This window comes from Podarcis vaucheri, assembly GCF_965113315.1.
Source record: "Podarcis vaucheri genome assembly, chromosome: 4".
Taxonomy (NCBI): domain Eukaryota; kingdom Metazoa; phylum Chordata; class Lepidosauria; order Squamata; family Lacertidae; genus Podarcis; species Podarcis vaucheri.
The window spans coordinates 108,732,517-108,756,329 of NC_138762.1; the positions used below are offsets into that span (position 1 = coordinate 108,732,517).

At 41.5% G+C, this 23,813-nt stretch overlaps 1 protein-coding gene across 1 annotated transcript in view; it reads right to left on the reverse strand.

Annotated features, from left to right (window-relative positions):
* LOC309531618 (uncharacterized protein) overlaps positions 1-23,515 on the reverse strand; it is a gene marked incomplete at its 3' end in the record, with an annotated part of 56,497 nt that extends 32,982 nt beyond the window's left edge. The window contains exons 1-2 of the mRNA XM_082221205.1: positions 23,446-23,515; positions 12,172-12,287 (exon numbers count right to left, since the gene is read on the reverse strand). Of these exons, the coding sequence (XP_082077331.1) occupies positions 12,172-12,227 (56 nt within the window). The 5' untranslated portion in view covers positions 12,228-12,287; positions 23,446-23,515. The remainder of the gene's footprint in view (positions 1-12,171; positions 12,288-23,445) is intronic.
* Positions 23,516-23,813: the final 298 nt, after the last annotated feature.

The following is a 23,813-nucleotide window of genomic DNA, read 5'->3' on the forward strand; positions in this document are numbered from 1 at the left end:
TTTGAAGTGGGGTTTTTTTCTTGGGAGGCTGGGCGGCACGAAGAGAGGGATTATTTTTATAATGATGAGGATGACATTGGGCCCTCATTATTAATTATTATTTACATCAGGCACTGATTATGATTTATGGTTCACTGGGGCCCTGGTTAATTTTCTTTGGCATTTTGTGGCATTGATTATGCAGTCGCGGTCGCGTGGAATTCCGCGTGGAGTTAGTTGCCTGAAGCCCCTTTTTAGTTGCTTGAAGCCCCTTTTTAAACTTAAGCAGGTGAAAGTTTGGTGAATTGCTGCCAAGGAGTGTGGTGGAGTCTCCTTCTTTGGAGGTCTTTAAGCAGAGGCTTGACAACCATATGTCAGGAGTGCTCTGATGGTGTTTCCTGCTTGGCAGGGGGTTGGACTCGATGGCCCTTGTGGTCTCTTCCACATATGTATGTGAGCAGGTCTTCTCCAACATGAACTATATTAAAAACAAGCACCGATCACGCCTCACAGATGACAGCTTGCAAGCCTGTGTGAAAATGAAGGTGACGTCTTACAGCCCTGATGTGCAGACACTGAGCACTGAGGTTCAGGAGCAAAAGTCCCATTAACCTGGTTACCTGGTTGTAAATTAAATATTTTAATTAGCTATTAATTTGTCCTTTTTTCTTGAGATTGACAGCTGACTGCACGATCCTGTATATATAGCATCAAGGCCAGAAACAATATATGTAGTGTTATATTTGTTTTAAATGTTGCAATGTTTTTGCGGCTCCCAGTTGTTGTTGTTTTTTCGGAAACGGGTCCAAGTGGCTCTTTTTGTCTTAAAGGTTGCAGACCCCTGTCTTAGACTATGGATGGAAAGACCTTCCTATTTCTGTTTCCTCAGTTCTGAGTGTCACCATCTGAAACTCAGTCTCCACATTTCTACAGCAATTTGCAATAAAAAAACCTTATAAAAATTACCAAGCACTTTAGTTTGAATTTCTACTAATAAACACATATTTCCAAGCAATATAACACAGATCCCCTGATAAATATATTTGTTTTTTCTGCACCCTTTCTGCTAATATAAACATGTCTGCACAGCATCACAAAATGTGGATAAGTGTGAATTTCAAAGGATAGCAGTGTTTCAGTTTCATAATGTTTTCAAAGATGTGAATTTGAAAGATTTAGCTTTAAATGTGTGCTGAATCAAATTCATACCCTATTCCTATCTTGGACTATATTAAATGTTCTGATTTGAGAGTTGCCTCATATAAAAAAGACAGACGGAATATTTTACCACACAAGAGGGTGGCTTCTACGAGCTGCTCCAGTTTCCAGCAGACACTTTATGGCTCTGCAGTGCCTTTCCAGAGGGGCTGGACCAAGATTGGAGAGTCTGAAATTAAGCAGGTAATTCCTAAACAGATGCAGCTTCTTTCATTCTTGTGCCTTGTGATGCAATTTTTGGCCACAATAGTTTGAGGGACTGTCACCCAACCCAGCAGTTTTGGAACTACTTTTCTAAGATGTCTAGATAACATATTTGGTTAATTAACATTCTATATCCTTTTAAATGTGTTTATGGGAGAGGGATTATTCGTCTGTTATGTTTCTGTTCTTGTTTTTTATTATGTATTTTGTGTTTTTATCTTATATTTTTACGCTGTGAAATGCCCTGGCATCTGTGGATTAAGGGCGGTATACAAATTAAATAAATAAATAAATAAATAGAAAACAAAGATAGCCAAACCTTTTGTACCTGATGATGTAGAGTTCTTGACAGCAGCTCTGGACCAACTAATGTTTAGGCCTAGTTCACACAGAATGATAAACCTGTGTCTAAATTGCATCAAAGATTCAAAACCCATTTTTAAAGGCAGTGCTGATGGTGTGAAGGGACTGGGACCCTAAACCCTCACCATTGACTCCACTGCTAGACCATCCATTATTCCAACAGGAGGATAAATATGGACAATTTAAAAACGTGGGGAGAAAAGAAACCTTCTGCAATTTCTAAGCATGAGCTCATGGGGAAACTAGATGATGCCCAGTTAACCTGGTTTCAGTCTATTCAGTTGTGGACATTTGCAAGATACTTGGAACACAAGGCGGAAGGCCTTCGTTCTCTTACATCATTTGAGTCTTTAACAAATCAAGATATGAAATAAAAGGAGTTGTGTCTTTAATTTATAGCATTCTTCTAGAACAATATACGGGTGATACAGGAGGCCTCCGGATAATATGGGGGAAAGACTTAGGGATCTTAATTGCAGATAATAAATGACAATCAGTTTGGCACAACCCATCCCTACGAACCATCTCTGCTCATTGGCAGGAGACTTCTGTTAAAATTATATTTCACTAGCACTGGACTCCTTCATGTCTAGTCAAAATAAGCACTAGCATCTCTCCCCTATGTTTGAAAGGCTGCAGAAAGTGAGGTTCCTATTTCATGCATGGTGGAGTTGCACATTGGTATATTCCTTTTGAGAAAACGTGTTTCACGTTATTTCCAAAATTACGCAGCAACCCTTCCACCCAATTTGGCTCTTGCCTTGTTATCCTTAGACTCAAATTTAAACAATTACCTTAAATTCAGAGGTTTAGTTATTGTTTTTTATCAGCAGCCTGATTAACAATAGCCCGATAATGGAAACAACCTATAGATATCCCCATTGAAATCTAGATAAAGAATATTTGGAATGTGGCCCTATCAGAACACCTTGCTCGCCACAGAAGGGTAATTAAAGGCACTTCAAGAATAGACACATATTGAATTGATAATGCATAAATAAACATATTGCTTGTATACTGTGTACAGCATATGAAACTTAATTTATCACTGGACAAGTTACGGTAGTTATGTGTTGTTAATGTATTTACATGAAAACCAGTAAAAATAATTTGTGGGGAAGAAAGCTCCCTCCAGGGCATGCTTGGGGTTGACTGCTAGCAGAATATGGTAAATTGGGTGTGAGTGGGGCCATCTAGAATCATGAGAATAAATAACAACAAGAAGAACAATTTAACACCCAAGGTGTACTTGCTACTACATACTCCCCCCTCCCCATGAATCCTTTGACAATACTGCTGTCTTGCTTTGGCCATATGTCTTTATACATGCCTGGAAATGTTACTTTGTGCCAAGTAATAAACTCTTCTGAAAGACAAATGGCTGGGGAGAGTTTAGCTAACCTGTGCTAGGGAGACCCTTTCCCACTCTGAACCTGGTTTTGTTCTGCTGAATAGTGGACAGGCTGCCGAAAGTCACACTTTTTCCAAGTACAAAGGAGCACATCTGGGTAACTTTCAGATCATTTAGCCTAGGTAGCAGAATGCCCACTCAGAGAGCAGCACAGACTACATCAGAGCTTTCCCCAAAACCCAGTTTTATTGAGAGAGAAAATAAAACGGCAATTGAATATTTAACCGTCCTAGAGTCAAGATAGTAGGAGAGGGCGAGAAGTGAACTGGGTTTCAGCCATGGAGGTTGTGCAGAGGATTGCTTTGGTTTTGGAGAGAGATAAAAAGGAGAAATTTGCAGTAGGAACAAAAAAGAACTGGCAGGAGGGAGAGTTGCAGGTTGCCTTCCTTCTGCTCTTTCTGAAACAGGGCGGGAGGGAGAAGATCTTTAAAGAAGAACTGGTGTGACTGATGCTTTGTGTCTTTCTTTCCTCCTAAATGGAAAGAAAGGGGGTTATGGAAGTTTTAAAAGAGATCTGTCACATTCCCCTCCATGCTTTAAAAATTAAACACTTAACTAGTCATTCCAGCAATTCTTTCAAGTACAGGCACTATTGTGTGCCCGCTTTCTACCTGTGCTCTTACAAATCTTTCAGAAAGACATTTCTCTGACTTATGCTGTATTATGATTGCAGGTAAAATTTCAAATAAAATGGGAAGACACAGTTTATGAAAGATTGAGAAGGGTTATAAAATTTGATTTTTTGGGGTAAATAATTCATGATGCTCCTTTCAGAGCCCTGATAAATTCTTCTCACAGTTCGACTCTTTGGCTATAAATACACTCGGACTGAATACTGAATAGGCTACTTCTGCCCCTTGGGGTGTGATGCCTAGTGGGTTTGTGGGCAGGTAAAATGTGCATGTTTGTTAAATATATGCACACGCTGCTTTCTTGTGAAATCAGGAAAGGAAAAACCAACACTTTACTTTTGTTGAAAAATTTAAGTTTTTCCTTTTCCCCTTTGAATTGGCCATCAGGTAATTGCAGCCCATTTCCAGACGGCATTGGCCATAAAGTATGCATTGAGCTATATATGTTATGGGAACCCCTGCCATCAAAAACAGTTCCCCAAGTTCAAATTCTCCCTTTACATAATGCAGTGTTTTTCAACCACTGTTCCGCGGCACACTAGTGTGCCGCGAGATGTTGCCTGGTGTGCCGTGGGAAAAATTGAAAAATTCGAAAGATTAAAAAAAAAAAGTCAAATTTTCGCCCACTAGGCAGGCGCCGGACTGTGTCCACCCTATTTTCCATCCGTCCTGGGTGGGGATCAGATCGGATGGGATCGGATGAGAGCGGACAAGCGGTCCGCTCTCATCCGATTCCCCATAGAGAGCAGCGGGGCTATGACATCTCCCTCTCCGCACACAGTGGTGGTGTGCCTCGTGATTTTTTTCATGAAACAAGTGTGCCTTTGCCCAAAATAGGGTGAAAAACACTGACATAATGCATAGTCAGCAGCCTTCATCAGAAGTACTGACTAGCCCATTTTCCAATATCATGCATACCAGTTTGTCGTATCCCCTGGAATTCATGCAACGATTCCCTAGTACAGATGTTTGTTTTGTACTGAGGGCGGGGCAAGTCAGAGTGCACAATGTCAGGTGTGGGGTTAGTTGATGTAGCCCTACTCCCCTTTTCAGTCTTTTAGTCTGAATCAACATTCATGGATATCATGGTGGAAGGATCCATCCTCAACTATTGTGCATTCATTTATGGGTCCTGTTGTTGCAATGAGAACCCTGCCTTGTTAGTGTGTTGGCTCACTTAAGATGCTGAAATTGAATGCATGATGTTTCTGGACAGAACCTACTTCTTCTCTTATGCTTACTTATTCTACTTATTCTACCTAGATTGCACATTTGAAAAAGGCCTTTGAAAGAAGGAGTGGTGTGGATGTTAAGGGTGGAAGCAATGCATTCCAGAAAAAACACATATTGAGATTGGATGGAAGTATAAAATAGAAGTTAGTTACTCAAATAGAATATGTTTGCTTTACATTTACGCTTTGAATCCAACCCAATGTGCAATTAATATCTGGAGGATAATAAGGAAGGTTCTTCTTCTGTAGTGAAATGCTAGCATGTTTAAGTCATAGCTCTTAATGTTTCCCTTTTTAAAAGAGAAATTCCCTTATCCCTCGCAAGAAAAGGGAAAAGTTGACAGCTATGGTTTAAGTTATTATCATGTTCCAATTAGATTTAGTTAAAATATTTCAGTGAAAAAATTAACAGAGAAAATAGAAGATTCAGGAACAGTTTCCTTCTTCTACTGAAATGGGCTTCACTCCAAAGCATATATATTCTTCATTTGCCATTCCCCATGGCTTCCCTTTCCGCAGCTCCTGTAGATAGCTGAGCTGCTTTGAGAAGGAAGAACACATCAAGGATTCTTTAAGACTTTCCATTGATCTATTTACCTTTCTGTCTCTTTCCCCAAGCATCATGGGATGAAAGTGACCTGGAAGATAATCATCCATCACCCTATCAAATCACCCTTCAGCACTTTGAACAAAGTATAACTGATCTATTGAGCACAGAGAAAGTGCAGAGCTCAGAGATGAGCACACAAAACACGGGGTAAGGGCAACACCCCTTTCTTTTAAAACTGTTTGACAGCATATGAAAATTGGTGCTCTATTTGATGTGCTTTTAGTCTGATTCACAAAGCACTTCATCAGCTTACTTATCCCTACTACTCTAAGGTTTTTTTCCTTATTTTAAAATCCCAGATTTTGTGTGCAGTGTGTGGTTGGTGGTTGTAGTGATTTGTGAAGAGAGGAAGAGTTGGGAAGAGGTGATGAATGTTGGGTTTGCATGTATGCAAAGTTAACTAGTGACTTAGAATAAGTGCATTATTATGATAGAGATCGATGGACGCACTCAGTTCAGTGACTGCCAGAGAAGGAGCAGGGAGAGGGATCTGACAGAGCTGCAGTGGAAACCTGGTCACACAAGGGAATGCTTGAATGCAAATTACCTTGTTTTGGATCACATCAGGGTCAGCAACCTTTTTCAGCTGTGGGCTGGTCCACCATCCCTCAGATCATGTGGTGGGCCAGGCTATTTTTTTTTTTTGGGGGGGGAATATGAACGAATTCCTATGCCCCACAAATAACCCAGAGATGCATTTTAATTAAAAGCACACATCTGGCCCCCGGGCCTTAGGTTGCCTACCCCTGGATCACATGATAGTAGAAAGACAGCACAATTTGGGAAACAGTAAAGGTAGAGAACAAAAGGTGAAATGAAATACTCTCAGTTGCCTGTTCTGTGGAATGGAGGAGGAAAGGAGGTGACTCTCCAGATCTCATCTTGATTTGAAGAATGTGGGGTTCCATGGACCGGATGAAGACTAGGCACAAATTCTTTAGTCTGCCTTAGCTTGTCCACCTGAATATGGTTGATAGTAAGACTCAGAAGGGGAAAAAAACTTCAGGAAAGAGGCTCAGATGATGATGGGATGGATGAAGGTAGGAAAGCTTTTGTAGGTCACCCTAGGGGCATACATATATTTCAGTGGTTAGTGATTCACAAGCTTGGATTGCTTAGAACTCTCATAATATGGTTTAAACATGGGAGAGGGGAAGCCCCCTTAAGGGAAGAACATAAAACATGTTCCCTTGAGAAGTCCTGGCTAACTTGAAGAAAAGAAACACAGAGAGGAGACAAAGGGATAAGATATAGTTAAGGCTTACAAGATTTATTTCCATGGACTTTTATGAAGTTGAGCAGGCTTGCATGAGAGAAGCATATACCATTCTCCTAGAGGAATTTCAAAGATTGAACTGTGGAGAGTCTGGGATAAAAAAACTAAAACTAAACAGGGAAACCATTTAGAGGACATGTCATTTGAGAGACACCAATTAGAGAGCAGAGCTTCCTAGACAAAAAATATGATTAAATCAAGTACAAAGCTAGACAAAAGGGACATTCAATGACTACTGGCACTGATACTGAGTCATCAGCAGGTACAACAAAGCAGGTATCCTGTCATGGATTGATTGGGTGGTCACAACAGTTTTCTGAACCAATGAAAACAGTCAGATATCGAGGGTTTCCCTTGAGGAAACAAGTGGTGTTTGCTTCCCAGGGAATGCTAATAGTACATTGATTCAATTATCAGTAGAACTTGTTGGTCAGAATGACATCTTTGATCCTAGCAGAGCTAACCAATGCTAGTATAGAGGCATATGATTGCCTTAGACGTGGCAAATCGTGTCAATGACTATTTAGGTATTAGCAGCGATATGTCTTTGTTATTTTTAGCAGTATTTAACATCTGAAGTTGGCGCTGATGTCCAAGTCCCATGCATAGGAAGAGTAGTCAACCTGAGCCAACGTTTGCTTGCTCTGTTATACTGGCAACCCGTTGTACACAGAGCCGTTAGAGAAACCACCTTATCACACATGCTGTAGATCCGTTATATGCACAGCACTTCCAAAGTCTTCAAAAGCCTGCAAGTTCCAAAGATTGCAAAAGTCCACTCCACAATAACTCAGAGCAGGGCTTTCAGGGTGGCTACCCCTGTTCCGTGGAACAGCATTCTGGCCAAGATACAACAATTAAATTTATGAATTTATTTATTATCCCCAATAATGATATACCACCTAATGACAAAAGGCCCATTGGGGGGGAAAATGAAAATTAAAAACATAAAATGCAACATGATACTAAAATCTAACACATAATTAAAACCAGCAACAGATAATGATATTAGTACAGCTAATATAAAAAGGAGTAAAAAAAAAGAAAAAAGTATTGACCTGGCACCTAAAAAGGTTATCATATCAATACTAGGCAGACCTTTCTGTGGGTGCCAACACTGAGAAGGTCCTCTCTCTAGTAGCTGACCTCATTTGTTTTGTGTTGTCCACATTCTGTCCTGCATTCATGTGACACAAGAAGGGAAGAAGGGAGGTTCAGAACCACAAACCAACCATAATGAAATTTATTGGACATTAAATTAAAGGCATTTTTTGTCTCAGGCTTTCCAAACTGGATATATGGATCTTTGTCACATGTGTCTATTTGTATGGTTTTAGTTCTGTTTTAAATGTATCAATACATTTTTTGTATTTTTTAATTTTTCTTTTGCTGTTTTTGTTGTACATCGCCTTAATGTATAAAGGTAAAGTTAAAGGGACCCCTGACCATTAGGTCGAGTCATGGATGACTCTGGGGTTGCGTGCTCATCTCACTTTATTGGCCGAGGGAGCCAGCTCACAGCTTCCAGGCCATGTGGCCAGTATGACTAAGCCGCTTCTGGCGAACCAGAGCAGCGCACGGAAACGCCGTTTACCTTCCTGCTGGACTGGTACCTATTTCTCTACTTGCACTTTGATGTGCTTTCGAACTGCTAGGTGGGCAGGAGCAGGGACTGAGCAACAGGAGCTCACCCTGTCGCAGGGATTTGAACCGCCGACCTTCTGATCGGCAAGTCCTAAGCTCTGTGTTTTAACCCACAGCGCCACCCACACCCCTTGCCTTAATGTATAGAAGGTCATTAATACATTAATGTCACTAAATAATAATAGTACTAGTGGTAGGTCTGATTCACGTGCAGACTTCCAGATCAACTCAGTAATGCATCTTTTATATGAAAATAATTCTCCACCTATTTTTCTGCTTCAGTTTTGAAGAGTTGGCTCTTCATGCCCTATGTTCTAACATTATACCGTGGCAGTGAAAATATAACTAGCCTGTAGCAGAAAAATGCTATAACTCTCTACCTTGAGGGCCTTTTTAAGAGGCTTCAGAGAATTTACATGATTTTCTGTCGACAATAATGCAGCTCAGTGTTACAACGGTAAAAATAAATTACTGAAGGACTTTGGCATTACACATAATGATCTGCTTTTATAAATTCATTATTGTAGATTGTAATTATGCTCTTGGGTATAAAGGAAGAAGAATCAAAAGAGGAGTGATAGAATTGGTGTACTGTATATCCAAGTGTCAGGGAACTGCCATCAGAGGGAAGAGGAGAGGTAAGACGCTCCAGTGATGCAGGGGAGGGAACTAGCAAGGAGAGAGAGAGAGCTTCCACGGGGGAAGGAAATCCAGGGGACACCAGGGAGAAAGGGGAGGCTGAGAGCAAGGCGGAGGGGAGGCTCTGAGACTCTTCCAGTGAAATCAGCGGAGAGAGCACAGGACCTCCGCTTGGCACGCCCACGCTGCGCAGAAGGCTTCCACGCAGAGAATCTAGGAGGAGACTTGGAGTCAAGCAACTTTTATGTTGGAAGAAATTTAGGTCACGCCCACTGACGGATTCTGCCAATGACTAAATCAGTCGCGTTTCAAGGGCTGTCAAACCAGGGAAAGTTTTAGCTATACGACTAGCTTGGAGCAGTTTGCAGTTTACGCACAAGCAACCCCAATTCCCATTACACCAAGTTTCCAATTACTATTTATTTGTTTATTCTCAAAGTTAAGGAAAGGAGAGATATCATCATGATGTGGCATGTCAAGATATAAAAACTGCAATTGGCGAAATATAAAGGTAGGTATAATTAGTGCAAAAACAAAGAAATAACGAAACATTCAGTTGGTAGAGCGTGGCACTCTTAATCTCAGAGTCATGGGTTTGAGCCCCACGCTGGGCAAAAATATTCCTACATTGCAGGGGGTTGGAATAGAGGACCTTTGTAGTCCCTTTATTTAAGATAAATTCCATTCATTTATAGAATTGTTGAAAGCTGTGAATATCTTTCCCCATTGATTTCAATGGGGCCTTAGTTCTAACCTACTCAGCCAACCCAGAGCCTACAATGGTGGTTTGTGGCAAAGTTTTGTTCCCTTCACTTCTCAATTACTTGGGTATCTGAGGAAAATCCCAGCCACGTTTGGCTTCTTCTGATCTAAGCTATAACCTGCATTAATGTATACACTTCTCAGAGCTTGAAAATTCAAACCCATTTTTCTCTCCAACGTAACCGAGTAAACAAAAAACACTAACATAAGCACTCCCTCTTGATTATTATTAAATCTCCCCATTTGTAGAAGTTTTATATTTAACAGAACATTTGCCATTTCACTTTTTTCAGCATTTCTGTCATGATTGTTGCCAATTTCATTACAAAACAACATACACATCTTTCCCACTAGATGGAACTAAAAAACTTATTAATTGTCCTTAGTTTCCTCCCCAAATGTATTCATACCAGTAATTGTTTGCTAAACCATGGTTTTAAAAGTTTAATGTCATATAATCCTGAAAATAAAATGTTATGGAAGGGTTTGAGAGAGACTGTCTGTATTATTATTAATTATTATTATTATTAGTATTATTATTACTACTACTACTACTACTACTACTATTACTATTTAGGGAACAATTAACTTTGACTACCAACAGTCTTTGTGCAAGGAAGAAGCTAGTCTTCATATCTCCAAGTACTACAATCATTCAAACTAAAAGGCAATATTGATTTATTTGTCAGGATATAGACAAAAACATATTCTTCAAACTATCTGACAGTTATCAGAATTCGGAAAGAGCAATGTTAGCCTATTTGTCTTTTATATCCTAGGCAGGATGAAGATCTGCTTGCTGAATGCAAGGGCATGTTGGCAATGACAAGAACCACTCAATATCCAAACCACTCAGTATCCTGGGGCTGCTGCACTAATCATTCCATATTAGCTTTAAAGGCTATCAGTGGCTACTAACCATCAGTGGTGGAGCTTCATACTCCGGAATGGCACCGGGGGGCGAAGAGTAGGGGTGGTGGAGCTGGCGCGTTTCCCAGGGGCGTGGCACACCTCCCACACTCCTCTTCCTCTGCCAGTGCTAACCAAGATACTTATGCTCTGCCTCCACTCTTGGAGGCTGTGTGATTCTGAATCCCAGTTGCTGGAAACCGCAGAAGGAGAGTGTGAGGTTGCGCTAAGATCTGGCTTGCAGACCTGCCTTGGGCATCAGCCCAGCCACTGCCAGAAGAGGACGCTGGATTAAATGGGCCACTGGCCTGATCCAGCAGAGCTCTTCTTATGGTCTTATATTCTTTGCATTGCAGGGCCGACCCTGAGAATTTACACTAAGGTAAGGAAGCCATTAGCAGATTACAACAATGACAAGTATTTTTTGCTGAGAGGAAAATGCTCACACATACTCTGTTTTGTTCGACTGTCAGTGAAAATTGACCCGTTTTCACATATTTGTTAAGCAGTAGACAAGCTGCAGTGCAAGTCCATCTTTTGTTTTAGAATAACAATGACAAAGCAAAATACAGTTAACAATGGGGAAATAGAAATAAGGGCCTAAGAAGAGCCTCCTGGACATTGGCATATCTAGTCATGGGATCATAGGACCGTGGAGTTGGGAGGTATCTTGAGGCTCATCAGTCCAGCCCCTGCAGTGCTGAAATCTAAACTCAAGCCTCCAGGACAGATGGCCATCCAATCTATGCTCAAAAGCCTCCAAGGAAGGATAGCAAGAGCTCCTGAGGGAGTCCACTCCACTGTCAAACAGCTCTTGCTGTCAGAAAGTCCTTCCACAGTGGCAAGCCAGATGCCCCTATAAGCCAGGCCTGAGGACAAGAGCATCTCTCCCCTCCTGTGGTTTTCAGCAACTGGCATTCAGAAGCCTTGCAGCCCCCCACTGAGAAGGCAGAGCACAACCTCCGTGGCTAATAGCTATGATAATTGAGAGCCCTCTGCTCCTCCATGAATTTGTCAAATCCTGTTTTAAAACCATCTAGGTTTGTGGTTACCCCGCCTCCTATGGAAGTGAGTTCCACTATTTAAATATGAGCTGCATGAATAAGTACTTGGGGGAGGGTACTAGAAAACTCATAATAGAAGTCTATATTTGAGTTAGATTTCTAATTGCATGGAACACCCCATGCACATACAGCAGCAGTGTATATATAGGAAGCCTTCCATACACGCAGTTGAATGTCACTGATTCACAGCAAAGGCAGCAGTACAAACTATGCAGGCAAAATACTTACATTTGCAGTATAAGTGGCTTCAAGCATGTGCCCAAAGCTGGAGCAAGCGGGGACATGTCCACATCCAGTGCTGGTCAAAGGAAGAGGAACAGGAACTAGTATGTGCTCCTTCCACTCTAGGAATGGATAGGAAATGACATCACACAGAGCCCTATCTACCAATTGTATTTCTATGATCTGAATATCTGCCTATCAGGGCTGGAGTCAGGCGTTGGTCTGCAACAAAACTATAAGTCATCCAAGACCAGTGAAGTTAACTTTTTAGTCAAGGAAACACAGCTCTCAGCAATACTTTCTAGGAGGTCTTGCCCTGATGAAGCAGTTGTGAGGACTTAAGGTACCTGCCTTCCCAGTGCCCACTAGGATTCCTCCTCTCCAGGGTCTTTCCCTCACAGTCTCAGGCTGCGTTTGTACACAACCACCCTCTGCTTTGCTCATTCCATTTTTGATAGGTTCTCATAGACCAGGAGGGAGGGGAGCTGGTTGCAGCAGGAGGGGGAGACTCCCAGAACTCTTCAGCACCCCTCCTGTCTCCCCTCCCCTCCAACCTCTGCTTATGCCTCAGAGTCTGAACTATGCTCTGCCGCAGCCTCTTCCTGTTCGCTAAACCCTGTCACCTCTCCTGACACCTCCTCCCCCCGCTTTGCTCCTTCTCCCTCTGACCACTCATTGTCCTGCCCCCACCAATACCTTGACTCTGAGCCTTCTTCCCCTGGGGGTTCCCTTGGGGGTTTCTTAGCTGGTGCCTCCCACCATTACTCGGCATCCCTTTAATCAAGCAACTTTGCGAAGGCATCAAACAAAGTTAATTTGAAATTAAAATCCTCTCTACTCAAATTATTATAATCCCATTGTATTATAATCCCTTTAACTGATACTGCAGCTGGGCTGTGTGTGCATTTTTGCACTTGGCTCCTGCTGGCAGCTGTTAGGCTGTTGTTGTTTTCACTGCAAAGTAGATCCAACAAGCTTCCCCTCACCCAACCCCTGATGTGCAGCACAGAGTTTCTGAAGCAAAATCAGTAATAAGTAGGAGTCCATATTTGTCAGCAAGTTGGCATATTTGATGAACAACAGCTTTAAAGATTGACTGAATCAACAGTAAGGATGAAACTGGCTCTTTAAAGAGTGCTGTTTTAAAATGAGTCAAGCTTACATGGGAAGGCCAAAGCACTGGAAAGAGACACTTGTCAAACGCACTGCTCCCCTGCCCTGCCCCCCGAATCCTGGGAACTAGTTTGTTAAGGATGCTGGGAATTTTAGATGCATGTGAGGGGCCAAGTGTACTTCCCAATATTATTTCAGGAGAGCCATGCACTTTAAAAGTGTGTTGAATGGGCTTGCTGTTTCTCTGCTAAGCAGCAGCTGCTTTTTGCAACCCACACAGCGGAAGAGCAAGTTTGCTCTTGTCAGCTCCACTCAGTGGTTTCCTTTTGCAACTGCTCTTTGCTTTTCCTCCCAGATGCCTTGTTTTGCACCAGCAATTTCATGTGGGAGCCTCCAACTAGGAATGTGGCAACAATTCCACCATGGATACACAGAATGTTGCAGTGTCAAAATACGTACAGGTAAGTTCTTCTAGGCATTACACAGCAAGGGTGAAATGCACACCTGCTGTTTCCCCTGGCAATTACACTTTCAGCATCTCTTCTTGTTTGGTTCCCAAGGTTCACTGGGGAGGTTTCTAGAAATAAAAGTTAGTGCTGGGAGTGAATGTTGCCATTTTGAAAATGAGAAAGAGCCTTTGCTCTAAAACTTAGCTTTGTCAATTTTACCATGGCTTTTCAAAAATAATTGTCAGTGGTTTGCTAAGGGAAGCTTGTTAATTTATTTCATATCTTTTAGAGTTTTATCTACTACACCAGAACAGATTCAAATTTTCAAATTATTTCCCAGTTTGCTTTCAATGGCCATTTTTAGGAAAAGCTTGCTGATTAGTTAGCTACAACCTTTCTTTAGTTTTCTTATGGAAGGCAAATAGAAAGAAAGGCACTGTCTCTTAAGACTTAAAAAAGCATTTAATTTCATTGCATCTTAATTTATTAATTGACCTACTTTGTGTTACTTACTTTTCTCCAACCAGTTGCTCTTGTTTCTCTTGTGCGCTAGTGCGCTCTCTCTCTCTCTCTCTCTCTCTCTCTCTCTCTCTCTCTCTCTCTCCCCCTCCCCCAGTTTTGCTGCAGGATTTCAATAATTTGTTAACATTGCTTGCATCTTTGATTATTGTGCAATAGTTCAATTGTAAAAATGGGGCAAATCTTGTGTACCTGTAAAATCCTTGGCCTCCTACCAGGGATCTTTGTCTTCATCATCACCCTTATTACTGGGTTGTGACTGACTGATTGCAACAATTGCAATTCTACACCCACATACCTGGGAGCAATTTGCACCAAAATTAATAGGATTAACAGGATTACGCAGCAAGATTTTATTAGGAGCCAGACTGGACATGGGGCAGGAGGTAAAGATGGGGACCTGCACATATCACTGAGAAGAGAAACTAGTGCATTCACATTAGGGCATTCTGGTGTGCTCTCCCAAATGCACTAGCTCTATTCAGATGCTGCTCACTTTAAAGGGCAGTGTGGGTGCAAAGGGGGTGTGGGACCATCCATTTAGCCAGTGCCTCATCATTACGCACATCAGGCAACTTCCCATGTAGTTGTAAATCTCGCTGCACGGTTTAGGGCCCCAGCTGGTCCAGTCTTTCGTTGAAGCTCCCAGCCAATAAGGACAAACAATTGAGTGGAAGTTCACAAGTTTTATTTCAGCACTGGAATTTGGGTTCAGGGATTCCTTTCCAAAGCTGAACCAGCGAAGCACACACGTTATATATGGAACACACAATATGTACTTTCTCTACATGTACCCTCCCGCCTCCCCTGTGATCCCGGCTGTGCCCCATTGGTAGAAAGGGGTCTTTGTCCTTGTGTGGACATGTTCTTCTTGTGTTGCTTTCTCTCAAGCAAGCATTTGCCTTCTCTAACAATTGTCTGATGCAAGCGGACAAAACTACAAGAACAAGAACTTCTGTGGTCAACTCCCTGGCTAGAGGTGGGTGTCAATCTAGTTCAGGCAAGTATTGTGATTTAGAGACAACTCCTTGTGTTGTGCCCCTCTTCCCCTTACCATCTTTGTACCTTCTGCAGTTCTGGGAAGCTAGCTAATCACAAAGCTCAGCGATGTAAGTTCCTCTAACGTCTACTGCAGCTGGTTAAATGTGTCAGCTTGCGGGGAGCTAGGTGTGTCAAGCAAAAGGGGTCTTAATATTTGTGCAGGGTTGAAGAAGCAGAGTACAAACATGGCTGAATTTAGGTCAAGGGGTCCTTTTGTGTAGGCCGAGGGAGATTGCTAACTTCTGGCCTGGTATCATGGGGTTTCAGTATCACTGCAAGATAATGCTTAATACTGCGGGAAGCCTAAATGAATTGAGTGGTGATGAGGTAGGGACTAACAGTATAGCCCCACAGCCCCTTTGCAAACATGTATACCTGTTCCTGGGCAGGGATAGCTTGCCTACAGTGACCTATGTGTTGGTAACCTCAAGACTGGACTACTGTTGTGTGCTGTGTGTGGGACTGACCTTAAGCCTGGTTTGGAAGCTGTAGCTTATTGCAGTACACTATGGCTGGACTATTGAGCAAGGGTGGGGAAACGTTTCAGCCTGGCAGGCCAGATCCTTAGCTCCGCCACCCCAGTAGGCCACTTTGACAGGTGGGGTTGTGTACACATCAACTGACATCACCATGACATCAGATGATCCATTTTTTTCCATTGCAACATTAACTGGGAGACAAGCCATGCCACAAAGGAATGTCACCACTATTCAGTCAGTTGCTGGTGACTTCCAACCCAACTTAGATCAGCTACACTCCAGAGTTCCTGATCTGAAACTCTGGAGAGCAGGCAATCCCAGGTGGGCTTGAAGTAATCAGGCAACTGACAGGTACTGACCTCAAGCCCCAATTGCAAGACAGACATTAATAAGCTTACTGCTTTTCTTAAACGTGAGGCTTAATTGAAAAGCACAGGGCATTCAGGTAGATATGGCAGCAATCAACAGCCCAGGGTTCTGGTGCGAGGCTCCAATACTAGTGACTACTGCACATTGCCCCCCCCAATATATTCCTCTGCTTATTTCCCCCCTGTTTATCTAGTTATAGATCCAGCATAAAATCTGACGTGTCCATTTAATAGTTTCTCTTCACCAACATAGATTGGCCTAATGACTTTATGTTAGCTGTTGGCCTGCAGTCACATTTCAAAATTCATAGGGTCCACCACCAAATGGCTGCCATGGAGTGGGGGCAAGATAGTCAAGCAAGTGTGTCCTCACCTCCTCTATTAAAAGCTGGAGTGAGCCCTGTTGCTCAAATTCTCCACTTGTGGACTCACTTATGCAGATAATAATAGCTTATGTGGTTGTGAATGGTGCAGCACAACTTCTTACTCTTATTTTTTTTTTTATAATATTTTTTATTAGTTTTACAAAAGTTTTTATAACAGACAAACACAAAAAAGAAAACAAACAAACAAACAAGTATAATTTCATAATGTCATTTCATAAACTTCTTTCCTCGGACTTCCCCATACCTCCCCCTTCTGCATCCTCATGTCCAAATTTTATAGCAACTTATAAATGTTTTTTCCCAACTCTAATTCGTCATAATCCTTTCTTATTCTAATCTTATATTACTGCAACCCTTTCTCTCTATAGAATCTCGACATTCTAAACTTCATCAAGTTTATAGTAGTCCTTAAGATAAATCTTGAATTTCTTCCAATCTTCTTCCGCAGTCTCCTTTCCCTGGTCTCGAATTCTGCTCGTCATTTCCGCCAATGTCATATAGTCAATCACTTTCATCTGCCATTCTTCCACGGTGGGTAGATCTTGTGTCTTCCAATACTTTGCGATCAGTACTCTTGCTGCTGTTGTTGCGTACATAAAGAAAGTTCTATCCTTTTTTTGCACCAATTGGCCGACAATGCCCAAGAGAAAGGCCTCTGGTTTCTTAAGAAAGGTATATTTAAATACCTTTTTCATTTCATTATATATCATCTCCCAGAAGACCTTAATCTTCGGGCATGTCCACCAAAGATGATAAAAAGTACCTTCAGTTTCCTTACATTTCCAGCATTTATTGTCAGGCAAATGGTAAATTTTTGCTAGCTTAACTGGGGTCATGTACCACCTGTATACCATTTTCATCACATTTTCCTTTAAGGCACTACATGCCGTAAATTTAATTCCGGTGTTCCACAACCTTTCCCAGTCAGCAGACATAATATTATGACCAATGTCCTGTGCCCACTTAATCATAGCTGATTTAACTATTTCATCTTGTGTGTTCCATTTCAGCAGCAAGTTATACATTCTTGACAAATTCTTAGTATTGGGTTCTAGCAGTTCTGTCTCGAGTTTTGATTTTTCCACCTGGAAGCCAATTTTCCTGTCTTGTTTAAAAACCTCCGTTATTTGGTAATAGTGGAGCCAATCTTGTACTTTGGGTTTTAGTTTTTCATGGCTCTTTAATTTCAGTTTCTCTCCATCCTGTTCTAAAATCTCACAATACTTTGGCCATCCGACCTCCATATTAACTTTCTTATGGGCCTTCGCCTCTAAGGGTGACAACCATCTAGGGGTTTTGTTTTCCAACAGGTCTTTATATCTCATCCAAACATTGAACAACGCTTTCCTTACAATGTGATTTTTAAAGGCACTATGTACTTTGATTTTGTCATACCATAAATATGCATGCCAACCGAATGCGTTATTGAAACCTTCTAAGTCCAAGATATCTGTATTCTCGAGGAGCATCCACTCTTTCAGCCAGCAGAATGCTGCTGCCTCATAGTACAATTTTAAGTCCGGCAGGGCAAATCCCCCTCTTTCTCTTGCATCTGTTAATATTTTATATTTTATTCTGGGCTTTTTGCCCTGCCAGACAAATTTCGCAATATCTTTCTGCCACCTCTTGAAACAGTCCATCTTGTCAATAATCTGCAAAGTTTGAAACAAAAATAACATTCTAGGCAATACATTCATCTTAATTACTGCAATTCGGCCTAACATTGATAATCTCAAATTTGACCATATTTCTAAATCTTTTTTAATTTCTAACCAACATTTTTCATAATTGTCCTTATATAAATTCAAAATTTTAGATGTTAAATTAACCCCTAGGTATTTCACCTTCTTAACCACCATCAAACCCGTCTCTTCTTGAAACTTATTCTTCTCCATATCTGTCAGGTTTTTCCCTAAGACTTTAGTTTTTTGTTTATTCAATTTAAATCCAGCTACCTGGCCAAATTGTTGAATTATCTCCAACACCTTTTTCATGCTAGTGTATGGCTCTTGTAAAGTCAGAACTAAGTCATCTGCGAAAGCCCTTAACTTGTAATGTTTTGCTCCGACCTGTACACCTTTAACTTGCTGGTCCTCTCTAATCATGTTCAGCAACACCTCCAGGACCGAAATAAAAAGCAATGGGGAAATTGGGCACCCCTGTCGTGTTCCTTTTTCTATCTTAAGTTCCTCAGTTATTACATTGTTTACAATCAACTTAGCTTTTTGTTCGGAATATATTGCACCCATACCATTCTCAAAACCTTGTCCTACCCCCATCCCATGAAGGTTCTTTTTCATAAAACTCCAAGAAATGTTGTCAAAGGCTTTCTCCGCATCCACAAATATCAAAACTGCTTTAGTATTTATGTTCACCTCTAACTTTTCCAAGATGTCTATTATATTCCTAACATTGTCTGAGAGGTGTCTCTTTGGGAGAAAGCCTGCTTGGTCTCTATGAATCTTTTGCATCAATACTCTTTTGAATCTTTTTGCTAAAATGTCTGCAAAAATTTTGTAATCCACATTGAGTAACGAGATTGGGCGGTAGTTCTTCAATTGAGTCTTTTCAGTCTCTGTCTTTGGTATGAGTGAAATATATGCTTCTTTCCACGATTCAGGTGCCTTTTTTCCCTCTAAGATCTCATTACAGACATCCTTTAACGGTTGTATCAACCATTCCTTTAACGATTTGTAATATCTGGAAGTCAGTCCATCTGGCCCTGGAGATTTGCCCAATTGCATGTCCTGAATGGCACCCTCTATCTCTTGTTCTGTTATTCTCTGGTTTAGATCCACCTTACTTTGAGGTTCGGCGCCAGCGCTAATGGCTGCTCTCTCTCCGAGCTCCGGAGAGAGGACGGCTCTGCGAGTTCGGGTCTGACCCGCTTCGGCAAGCGGGGGACCCCTAAAATCACAGGAACGGATCCTGTGAACAAGGAGATTCGGTGGGCACCCGAAGCGCCCCCTCTTTACCGCAGAAAGAGCCTTTTTAAAGGCTCCGGAACGACAACGGGGGAGCGCGGTGCTGAGAATCGCTACCCAGCCCGCAGAGTGAAGCCGCGTCGCCATTAGTGGAGAGCGCCGATTCCCTTCCTGAATAATCTGGATAAAAAAGACCCGTGAGTAAGACTGAACCTCTATCCGAATTAAAACTACCTGAAATTAGGCTGAAAACGGGAAAGGCAAAAATTAAGGAAGTCTGCCTTCCCCCGACTGCATGATAATCAAAGCAACGAAAGTTACTAAGCTGCATCCGTAAGGGAAAATCGTTTTTAAATGTTTGAACCCGACATTTGGACTTTGACTATCCCCTCCAGCTTGCAGGGCAGAGGGGAGGAAAAAGTGACTTTATAAGCTGCATGACTAATTTAAAGGAAAAGGAAACTTTCTGCAGCCTCCAACCTGGTACGAACTGCTCATAAAACAAAGGAACACTGAACTGACTTCAGATTCCTGTGAAAGTAACAAAGTGGAAGCTTTATTGTTTATTTGTTACAAAGTTTTGGGACTTTGTGGATACATTATATCAGGGAAGGCTGGGACTCTATTTACTGGGAAAGTGTTGCATTACACTTATAGAAGCCTCCTGATAAATTTGCTTTTTAACACTCTTTATTTCGGTTTGCGGACATTCTGATTTGCTCCCTCTAGAGGGTAAACTAAAAGTTGCTACGCTTTGGGACAGTGGAATTTTCTTAGGAGAAGGCTCTTGTGGGAAACGACCTTGGGATATGAGTGGCCCAGCAGACGAGATAAGCACGAGAGCCAAGACAAGGCAATATCAACAACAGCTGCAGCAACACAAGAAAAGAGGCTCGATCTCAGGAATAACTTCTACAGTGACAACAGGACAAGAAAGAGGTACAGCAGTCTCCATGGATGCAGTATCGCAAGCCCTTCTTAAGATAAATCAATCCCTGGAGAATTTAACAAAGCAAACGGCAGAGAACACTAAGAAATTGACAGAGAACTCACAGAAATTGACAGACTTGACAGCAAGACTTGATTTGAATACAGAATCTATAAATAAGCTTACGCAAGAGAACTCTGCCACACGTCAAATTGCGGAGGAAGCCAGAACTATTGCTGGAGAGACTCAGGAAAAATTAGAACCGATTGCCAGGAAGGTCTATGACCACGATGCAACTCTGGCACTGTGGGAATTACAAAGAAAAGAAAGGAATCTGAAATTACGATCAATTCCAGAGGACGAAGGAGACAATCTCACGGACTTTTTAACGAAGGAGTTTGCTGATGCTTGGGAAGACTTAGAGGAAGACGAAATCAAAATCACAACGGCATTCAGACTGGGCAGAAGACAGAATAGAAAGGTACCGAGAGACTGCTTGATCACCTTGAGATCGAAGGAGGAAAGAGACAAAATATTAAGACTGCATTTTGAAAAGGCCTTACAAATTGGGAATTCACCGATACAGATCTTTAAAGATATCCCTAAACATATTCTGGACTTGAGAGCTTCTTATAAGGACCTGGTTTATCTGCTCAAGAAGAACAACATTCGTTTTAGGTGGGAATTTCCACAGGGACTGTCCTTTGACTATAGGGGGAAGAAGGTGAAAATAAAGACGACACAGGATAAAGACAGCTTCCTGCATAAAAATCAAGAAGATCTACAGAAAGGAACTGTAGACCCAATTGCTGAGCAAAGGAGTGTAATAGATATCTTGAACCTCTCATTTGGACAGAACCTTCCACCACCAACAGAGGAGGAACAACAATTGGGAGCAGTTGGAGGAATACCAGAAAAATAACAAGATGGCCCTGCAATTCCTTAGCTGGAATTGTAATGGGATGAACATGCCTTTGAAGAGACGACAAGTATTCCACATTTTGTACAGAGAACAACTGGACGTGATTTGTTTACAGGAAACTCATATAACCAGAGCCCACAGGAGACTGCTTATGAATAAAAAATTGGGACAAGAATTTATCTCGTCGGACAAAGTGAAAAAAAGAGGAGTTGTGATTTATGTAAAAGAGAAGTGGGCCCCAAAAATGATTTTTAAAGATGAAGAAGGAAGATATTTAGCGGTGGAGATTCAAGCACAAGGAGAAAAATTTTTGATAATTGGGATTTATGCACCAAATGAAGGTAAAGCAGAATTCTTCAAAAAACTTCATGAAACCCTGATGGACTATTTGGAATATAACATGATAATCATGGGAGATATGAATGGTGTAGTTTCTACAAATATGGACAAGACACAAAGACTGACACTCACTAAAGAAGGGAGACTCCCGAAGACTTTTTTTGAAATGACTGAAAATATGGACTTAATAGACATTTGGAGAACAAGGAACCCTCTTGAAAGAGAGGGAACCTTTTTCTCCCAAGCAAAGATGACCTGGACCAGAATCGACCAAATCTGGATTACTAGTGGAATGGCTCCGAAGATTAAGAAGGTAGAAATCTGCCCAAAAACCTGCTCCGACCATAACGCCGTGAAGATGGAAATGAAACTTACAACAACTGGTCAGTTTAGATGGAGAATGAATGACACCCTGTTTCGAGATAGAGAGTTCCACTTGAAGGCCCAAAAAACCTTAAAGGACTATTTTGAAATTAATCTAAGGGGCGATGTGGAAAGAAGAGTGATCTGGGACGCAAGTAAAGCTGTGATGCGAGGGTTTTTGATTCAACAAAACTCAATAAAGAAGAGAAAGCAGAAGGAGAAAAGAGAAAAAATTTTGGAAAAGATAAAAGAAGGAGAGAAAAAATTAAGGTCAAAACCAAAGTCCCAGGAGATTTTGAGGGAGATTAAATTGTATCAAACACAATATATGGAATTGATGAACCAAGAGATAGAGTGGAAAATAAAGCAAATGAGACAAAAGACATTTGAGTCGGCAGACAAATGTGGCAAACTCTTGGCATGGCAACTCAAGAAAAGACAGAAATTAAATACAGTTTCAAGTTTGGAAGTGGATGGAAGGACCATATCTAAACCAAATGAGATAAGAAACTGTTTTGTGAGTTATTTCAAAAAACTTTATTCCCAAGGATTACAAAATGAAGAAGACATAGATAAATTCCTCAACTTCTTACTCTTATTAACAACCTCAGCAAACTTGATAGCTGAAGCGCATCCTTCATTCTAAATGTAATTCTGAAATTAATCTATTTAAAACGGAATTTAAGAGCTGGAACAGTAAAGATGAGTTGTTTACAGCCTGAGCATTCCCAGATAATTTCAGCCCTGGCTTGCTGGCCTGCATTATATCTCCTCAGAGAATTTGTTCTAGAGCTGAAAAAGTCTTTGCTCCTAGCAAGCACTCCTCTTTTAGGTAAACAAAGGAGGAACAGGTCCTTCCAGAGAAGCCTTACATGGAAATGAGAAGTACCATAGTATTTTCCATTATTAAGGCATGCATTATTAACCATGCATACAATAACAACACCTGATCCAAAAAAAACTGAACAAGATGACCAAGAGAAAGGTTATGAATACATTCCCCTGTGGAAGGCTCAGAAGGCAGGACACTTCTACATTTGGAGGAATTTCCCCCCTGTAATCAGACTGCCAGGAATTTGGGGTTTTGTTTGTTTGCTCGCTTGCTTGCTTAAGTATCTGGAGTTTAATTTACTTCTTCTCTTAAGGCATTCTTTAATTTCCCCAGCCCTGCAAACTACTTTTGGCACACTATGATCTTGATGGCATGAGCAAATAGTTTCTGGTTATTTGGTTACTGAAGGTTGATTCACACGGCAGGGAGCTGGACATTCCATTTTCGAAACCTTCCAGGCCTTGAGTTTTACAGCCAAGTCGGCGCTAGCTGCTTTGTACAATTAGAGGGAAGTTCCAAGCCACACTGCACTTGCTTGATTTTGTCTAATTTGCTTATACTGAATCCAAAATATAAAGAAAGGGTACCTATAGAACTCCTTGCATATACAGTCATACCTTGTTTTGAGGCTAGGATCCGTTCTGGAGCCCCGGCCACTAGCCAAAAAGGACACAGGGCAAAGCGTCGTGTCTGCACAGGCGTGCAGAGCGGTTTGTGCTTCTGCGCATGCGCGAAACGTGGTTTAGCGCTTCTGCGCATGCACGAGTGACAAACCCGGAAGTAACCTGTTCTGGTACTTCCGGGTTTGCTGCGGACGTTCGCCGGAATGGATGCTAGACAAGGTGGACATTCGCGGACACACAAACACACACACTTAAATATAGATAGAGTACCTATAGGCCTCTCTGCACATATCTCTTCTTCATGTTTATGGTTCAGTCTAAACAAAATCAAGCAGATATTGTATTGGTCTGGATATAAGCCG